Source organism: Pseudonaja textilis, chromosome 14 (assembly GCF_049901715.1).
Source record: "Pseudonaja textilis isolate UNSWEBS1 chromosome 14, rPseTex1.2, whole genome shotgun sequence".
NCBI lineage: Eukaryota > Metazoa > Chordata > Lepidosauria > Squamata > Elapidae > Pseudonaja > Pseudonaja textilis.
In genome coordinates, this window is record NC_142003.1 from 9,735,001 (window position 1) to 9,743,218 (window position 8,218).

At 48.8% G+C, this 8,218-nt stretch overlaps 1 protein-coding gene across 1 annotated transcript in view; it reads left to right on the forward strand.

Annotated features, from left to right (window-relative positions):
- SBK1 (SH3 domain binding kinase 1) overlaps nt 1-6,010 on the forward strand; it is a 67,815-nt gene extending 61,805 nt beyond the window's left edge. The window contains exons 2-4 of the mRNA XM_026704631.2: nt 61-263; nt 2,944-3,146; nt 4,916-6,010. Of these exons, the coding sequence (XP_026560416.2) occupies nt 61-263; nt 2,944-3,146; nt 4,916-5,704 (1,195 nt within the window). The 3' untranslated portion in view covers nt 5,705-6,010. The remainder of the gene's footprint in view (nt 1-60; nt 264-2,943; nt 3,147-4,915) is intronic.
- Nucleotides 6,011-8,218: the final 2,208 nt, after the last annotated feature.

An 8,218-nucleotide genomic window follows, 5' to 3' on the forward strand; every position in this document is an offset into this window, starting at 1 on the left:
TGGTTAATGACCGCAATTTCGAGAACGGATGACCGAAACCTCCTTCTTGCTCTCTTCCAGCATGACCATGAGTGCTGCCTCCATCGAGCAAGAGCCGTCACGCAAGCTGGCCTGTTGTGGAGTCCCCTTGATAACAGAGGACATGCAGTCGCTGGCCATCCGCACGCTTTCCGGCACGGACATCAACAAGCACTACGACCTCATCCGTGAGCTGGGAAAGGGAACCTATGGGAAGGTAGACCTGGTCTCCCATAAGAGCACAGGTGAGTTCTGGGGAGGGGTAATATACGATATGTCTCTCCCCTCCCTGGGCACGATCCGCATTTCTGATTAATTAAAAATGGCAAAAAAGAGAGGAAGAAATAGATAGATTAACAGAGTTGGAAGGGACCTTGTAGGTCGTCTAGTCCAACCCCCTGCCCAAGCAGGAGACCCTACACCATTTCTGACAGATGGCAGTCCAGTCTCTTCTTGAAAGCCTCCAGGGATGAAGCTCCCACAACTTCCGAAGGCAACTTCTGTTCCATGGGTTGATGGTTCTCACTGTCAGAAAATTTCTCCTTATTTCTAGGTTGAATCTCTCCTTGATCAGTTTCCATCCATTGTTCCTCATCTGGCCTTCAGGTGCCTAAATCACTCACTCCACTGCTAACTTGTTTTTTTCTCAACTTTGGTAACTTTAAGGTGTGTGGATTTCAACTCCCAGAATTCCCCAGACAACATGGCCGTCTAGAGAATTCTGGGAGTTGAGGTCCACGCATCTTAAAAGATGTGAAGGTTGAGAAACAATGGTGCAATCCACACTATCAACCCTGAAGTGAACCTGGCTGAGGCCATCTTGGAGGCTTCAGGAATGCCACACAACAGAGAGAGTGGGGTGAAATAGTTAGATGGAGTTTTGTAGCCAAAACAAGAAAGCTTTCCTGTGGGAACTAAGGACATTCTCACAGGTGGCTGGCCAGAGGAGGAAGGAAGTAACTGTTCTGACTTAGGCTTCACAAAATCACGAAGCAGGCTCCTCATCCCGACAAAACCCCTTTTTATTAGGCTAATGTGGATTCCCCTCATTCACATCCAGCAAAGTCCAGGCAAACAGTCTTTCAAGGGTGAATTATAACCACAGACCTTATCAGGCTTGGAGAGCTGCCAGGTCGATAGTTTCCAAATGCAACGCTGTACAAGGAAATACTTGGCAAGGAGACTCTGAGAGTCATAAACAAATCTTCACACTCATTAAAGGAACTAATTGTCCCCTGCAAACACCACCACTCTTTCGTTCCTCTTTATTTCCTATGGGAGGGGCCATTCACCGTCCACCTGAGCCTTTATTCCCGAGTCGACCCTTGTTCCTTAGCTGTTCCCTTCTCCTGGCAGCTCTGCGTATGCGCAGATTGGGAACAGGCTCCAGCTGTTCTTCAGCCCCACTGCTCTCCGATTCCGAAGGCAGCTGATAACTGTCAGACGGCCCTGGCCCCATCTCTGCCTCCGACGCAGAGCCCTCGTCAGAGCCTTCCCTATACTCCATGACTGGCCCCTGTTCCTCCCCAACCTCCTTACTGTCCGAGTCTTGCCACCAGCTCTGCTGGCCGCTGTTGGGCCACAACAGTAACAGAGCAACCAGCCAGCTCCTGGATTGGACAGCGTGACCCGTGACTTGGGAGAAAGGGGAAATTTTTACGTTTAATTAGGTGAAAGCTGCGGGAACTTTTGGAGTCAACTTTTATCACTCCTGCCAATATGATCTACCCAATAAAACCGTTCTTTGAAGAATTTGCCTGCCTCACAGTTCTACTTTCTATGGGTGCAAAAATTCTGGTGAAAAGCAACTAAGGCAAGGAAAATTAAGTTATTGACAGTCCAGGAAAATTCATGGGCAGTGGAGAAGGAGATGGAGATACAGATAGTCCTTGATTTAGAACCGCAGTTGGAAACAGAATTTCTGTTGCTAAGCGGGTGGTGAAACAGTCCTGCCCAATGTTTTTTGCAATGGTTGTTAAGTAAATCAATGTTCTTAAGTGAATCACACTGTCCTTAAGTGAATCTGGCTTCCCCATTCATTTTGCTTGTCAAAAGCTGGTTTGGTAGGTCCCAAGTGGTGATCGCATGACCTTGGACACTGCAACCGTCATAGCCCATGTTTTGTAAACTGTAAGTGTTTCAATTCATGCAACAGACTGAGCCAACCCTAGCCAGCAAACTGTGACTTAACCAGCATAGAATTGTAGCCAAGGAAGACTTAAAAACTGGAACCATTTATTAGCCACTGATATGTACAAAGTCCTGTTAAAATATCATAATAAAACAGAAAATTAAACCCCAACCAGAATTATTTTTATTAGGCATAACAACAGAGAAATACAACAAAAAAGATTCATGTTACATATTTTAACATCTGCTAGGATCTTTTATGCACAATTTTGGAAGCAGGAAAATGTATCATCGGAGGGTGTTGTTATAAAAAAAAAATTAGACTGTGCAGAGATGGACAGGCTAACTTTGAAACTAAGAGATAAAGAGGATTTGACGTATTATATAGTCTGGGACGCCTGGTATTTTATTTTAAGAATAAAAAGAAACTAAAATAGTAATTAGGCAAAGAATAGGAGATTATGTATATATCTATGGTGGAGAGAAAGGAAATATATGATGAAAATATATTGATTTGTAATAAGAATAATGAAAAAAATACGCAATGGTAATGTAATAAGAAAGTATACATAGAAACATGATAAGGAAATGTAAACGATGTCTTGACGCTGACATAATGATGTATATAATTTTACGTTTTTAAAATTTGAAAACTGAATAAAGTTTATTTAAAAAAAAAAATCATTTTGGGGGAGTTTCATCTTACCTGGGCAGGGATTTCCAGAACGTTGTTATTTCCTTGGCCCCCATCATCCGGGGAGTTACTCTTCCCTACGCATTCTTCTCCGTCCACAGGCACCAAGATGGCGCTGAAATTTGTCAACAAGAACAAGACCAAGCTGAAGAATTTCCTGAGGGAGTTCAGCATCACCAATACTCTATCTTCCAGCCCTTTCATCATCAAAGTGTTCGATGTGGTCTTCGAGACGGAGGACTGCTATGTCTTTGCTCAGGAATACGCCCCCGGAGGAGACCTTTTTGACATCATTCCTCCCCAGGTAGGTGGACCCTTGGTGGCCCCTTCTTGGCCTGAATGGAAGGGGAGGCAAGAGGTCTTCCAAGGCAGTAGTCTCCAACCTCGACAATTTTTAAGACTTGTGGACTTCAACTCCCAGAGTTTGGCTGGCTGAGGAACTCTAGGAGTTGAAGTCCACAAGTCCTAAATTTGCCAAGGTTGGAGACTCCTGTTCTAATAGAATATGAAGATGGACAAACGGGGTGTTGGAGCAAGAGCAAGAGCACTTAAGACTTATATATCACTTCGCGGTGCTTTTCAACCCTCTCTAAGTGGTTTATATCAGTGGCCCCCAACCTTTTTTGTGCCACGGCCCGGTACTGGCATCACAAAATGATCTGCGGCCTGGTACCGGCATCAGCACGCATGACAAGGCAAGGCGAGCCAAGCGACCGGCCAGCCAGCCGTCCCCCGCTTCTCCCTACCACCTTCAACTCCTCCTTTGTACCTTTGTCGATGGGCTTCACTTCGGGATGGTTTCAGGACGGCTTCAGGACGGTCGCTCGGCTCGCCTTGCCTTGGGTGCTGAAAGAATCCTCGTACCTTAGTTTCGTTCAAAGCCCCCCCTTTGATGAAACTAAGGCACGAGGATTCCTTCAGGACCCAAACGCCGCTTTCCAACCGGAAAAGCTCACCTGGAAGCACTTTCTCGTCAAACGAGATGGCGGCGCCCAGCAAACCAGCGGCCTGGCAGGAAATGTTCCATGGACCAGTACCGGTCCATGGCCCGGTGGTTGGGGACCCCTGGTTTATATAATCAGATTTTTGCTCCCCAACAATCTGAATCCTTGTTTTACCGGCCTCAGAAGGAAGGAAGGCGGAGTCAATCGTAAGCCGGTCAGGATTGAACTGCTGGCAGTCGGCACAATTAGCCTGCAATACTGCATTCTAATTTCTGCACCACCATAACTAATCAACTGTAGCATTTGGACTTATACACTACTTCACGGTGCTTTACAGCCCTCTCTAGGCTGTTTACAGAGTCTTCCCAACAATCTGGGTCCTCATTTTACCTCATTCCTTCTTGTCTTGCCTTCTGGTGCTTTGGAGAATAGACTGACCTCCCTGTTCTTTGTGGCAGCCCCTGAGGTATTGGAAGACTGCTCTCATGTCTCCCCTAGTCCTTCTTGTAATTAAACTATACCATTACATTCAGGGGTGGGATTCAAATTTTTTAACAACCGGTTCTGTGGGCGTGGCTTAGTTGGTGGCCGTGGCTTGGTGGTCATGTGACTGGGTGGGCATGGCTTGGTGGTCATGTTATTGGCTGGGCGTGGCCAACTCAACATCACTCACGTCGAGGCACGCATCTCCTCGCCTGGCCTCTCATGACTGTGGGGATGCTGCAACAGTCGTAAGCGTGAAAAATGGTCACAAGTCACTTTTTTCAGTGCCATTGTAACTTTGAATGGTCCCTCCACACAAGCAAAGTACCAGCAAAGGAGGGGAAAAAAACTCCAGAGAAGTTCCAGAGACAGGAAGTCTAGTCCTGCCAAGAATATAAAAAGGGTTAATGGAGAGGCAGTTTCTGTAAGCAACACCAGAATGTTTCCTTCCTGCCTTCCTTACAGGATTAGGCCAGTAATTTCTTCTAACAACCGGTTCTCCGAACTGCTTCGAATGTTAACAACCGGTTCTAGCGAATAGGTGCAAACTGGTAGAATTCCACCCCTGATTACAGTAAAGCATGAGACGTTCCTGGGTTTGGGTGCTTCCAGCTGTAAACTCAGCTCTCAACATCTCTGTCTGCAGGTCGGGCTGCCAGAGGACATGGTGAAGCGCTGCGTGCAACAGCTGGGCCTGGCACTGGACTACATGCACAGCAAAAACTTGGTACACCGGGACATCAAACCAGAAAACGTCCTCCTGTTTGACCGTGACTGCCGGCGCGTCAAACTGGCTGACTTCGGGATGACGCGCAAAGTGGGGTGCCGGGTGAAACGCATCAGCGGCACCATCCCATACACAGCACCGGAGGTGTGCCAGGCAGGCCGGGCGGAGGGTTTTATGGTGGACGCAAGCATCGACGTGTGGGCTTTTGGGGTGCTCATCTTTTGCGTGCTGACCGGCAACTTTCCCTGGGAAGCGGCCACAGCCTCGGACTCTTTCTTTGAGGAGTTTGTGAGGTGGCAAAAGGGGCGCCTGGCGGGCGTCCCCTCTCAGTGGCGCCGCTTCACGGACAACGCGCTGCGGATGTTTCAACGCTTGCTGGCCCTTGACCCAGAGAAACGCTGCCCAGTGAAGGAGCTCTTTCTCTTCATCAAGTATGACCTGATGTCCGAGATGCGCCGGCGGCCATCTTATCGTTCCCGCAAGCACACTGGGGACAAACTCTCAGCTGGCCCGCACCGCCATGAGACACCCAGTGGCTGCACCCCAACCCCACTTAAGAGGACCATCCTGACGGAGGGCAGCGTCTCTCGGCTGGTGGCTTCGGAGCCTGGCCTCCCTTCCCCCGGTGGAGGAAGCAGGACTGACGGCCGGGCAGACAAGGCCAAAGGCCAGATGGTTTTGGCGACCGCTATCGAGATCTGCGTCTGAGGAGAATGTGGCACATACGCCAAGCCAGCATTCTGATGTCAGCACTGTATCTTCTTCTGCCCTGGGATAAGCGATGTATAGAAGGACTCTTTTTAACAAAACACACACACATATACACACACACACAAAAGATCCTTTGATTGACTGGGATTTCTGTCCCTCCAAACAACAAGCAAACAATACAATAGAAAACGAAGGGGGGAAAGAAAGAAAAAGACGATTTATCCAATGATTTGGACGATGCAAACAGTTCGTGGCTGGGCAGCTAAAGCCACGGTAGAAATAGGAATGGTGTGTAAACCAGGAGGGGGGGGGAGGGGGGATGAAGAAAAAGGACTGGGGGGAGGGGGGTGTCGTTGTGGGGGGAACTGGAACGATCGGTGAGCTCGTGGCACCCATTTCATCCAGGCAGAAGTGGCTGTTGTGTAGTTGGGGGTGGGTGGGGAAAGTTTAGGGAGGGGAAGTGTGGGAAGGTCTTGTAGGGAAGGGGTTAAAGGTTAGAAAATGGGGCAGTAGCCTTGCTGATTGGGAAAATAGGGCTCCCCCCTCCCCTGCCAAAGAGTCGAAGCAGAGCCACGAGCGTTGCCTTGCTGACCTCTCGATGTATGGACTTCTAACGCCCATCATCCCTGCTGTGCTGGCTGATTGGGGAACGTGGGAGTTCCCATCCTATGTACTTGAAGGATGTCTTGGGCAGTGGCTTGACCTTCGAGTTGGTTGGAGCCCCCCAAGAGGACATGAAGCTGGATTTCATAAGAGTCTTGCTCCCCCAGAAGTTCTTGGGGAGGTTCAGAAGAACGAGAGATTTCTGTGACCTACAGAAATGGGGCTAGGAGGTATTTTCCCCCATGAGAGGCTGATGATTCACCTAGGTGGACCTTGGCACACCGTTGGCCCTTGCCTAGCTCCTCCTTCCAAGTTCAAGGTGACCTCTTGGAGGTCCTCTGTGGAGGGGGAAGAGTGTCCACTGACTACGGCAGACCATGTCCTCCCATCTTCTGTGCCTCTTCCCAGTAGGGAAGAGAGCCCGGTTTCTGATGGACACAGGCGCCGGAGCAGCAGTTCTCTACTTTGGCAACTTTAAGACGGGTGGACTTTGACTCCCAGAAGTCCCCTGGCTGGGAGATTCTGGGAGTCGAAATCCTCCCATCTTAAAAGTTGCCAAGGTGGACAAAGGCTGATCCAGGGGATGTTTCAAAGGCTGAGCCGAGAAGATCTGAGCTTTCACAGCATGGCCAGGAAAGCATTTGGTGCCACTGATGTAGCAAATGTTTTCTGTGTCTTGTGTGTGTGTGTGAGTGTGTGTGTGTGTGTATACACATGCATCTATGTGTCCCTACGTTCATCAGGTCAACAGTAGCTGTGTGTTGTGCGGCCATTCACCGCTCAGGAAAAGAATCCCTTTGTTCCTAGGCTCAAACGGGAAGACCAGGTGGCACAAAGGGCAAAGGGGGGTGGCATTTGGATGGGAGGGCTCACAAGGTATGGGAGGGGTAGATCCCCACCATCCCATGCCACTGGCTAAGTTGACCGAGCCAGTCCAAATATCTGAGTGGTCCAGTACACCTACTTTGGGCTGTGTGAATAGTATGCTAGCAAGAAGAGAGGAGAGGAAATTTCCCAATTGTGGGGTCCTTGGTGCTCTCTGAACTTGGTTGTTTTCTTGCAGACAACTCTCATGACCCAACTAGGTAATAAGATCACCAGTGCTAGAAGAGAGTGGGTTTGCTTTCTGCTTATATCTTAGTGGCTTGCCTTATCGGCATTGGCGAAAGTGTGCTTGGAAGTTTCTTTGATTAAGATATTGTTTACTGTTTGATTGTTTATCTGCATTGATGGTACCTTGTTTGGGGTGTTGCTTACAACTTGGTTGTTGGGAGGAACTACGCAGGGGTCTGCAACCTTAAACACTCAAAGAGCCAATTGGGGCCGTTTCCCATGGAAAACAAAACACTGGGAGCTCCAAAACCTGGATGGGCGTGGCCAACTCGATGTCACTCCCTCCCTCCCATCTAGTCATTTGTTCCTGCACTATGGTTCAGGCCATGCCACTGCTGCGACAGGGCGACGGCTCTTTCTTTCCTCTGCCATGACAGGGTGACAGGGAGCCACAGAAGAGGGCCCAAAGAGCTGCATGCAGCTCTGGAGCCACAGGTTGCCGACCCCCAAACTAGGAAATACCAACTCGGACAAACTATCCAATAGTAAACAGTAGTCTAATCAAGGAACTACCAAGGACACCCTGCCCAACACTGAGAGGACAAACCACTTGTATATAAACAAAGAGCAAATTCTACTCCATTCTACCACTAACGACGTTACCTAGTTGGGTAATAAAACATCTGTAGGAAAACAACCAAGCTGAGACTTTAGTTCACCCCTGAACTAAAAATATTATCTTCTAGTGGTAGTTTCCCAAGTGTCCATAGGGCAGGAGCAGGAAAATCGTGGCCCAGCAAATATTCCTGAACTACAACCTCCAGTAGTCCAGGTATGGTGGCCAATGTTGGTGGA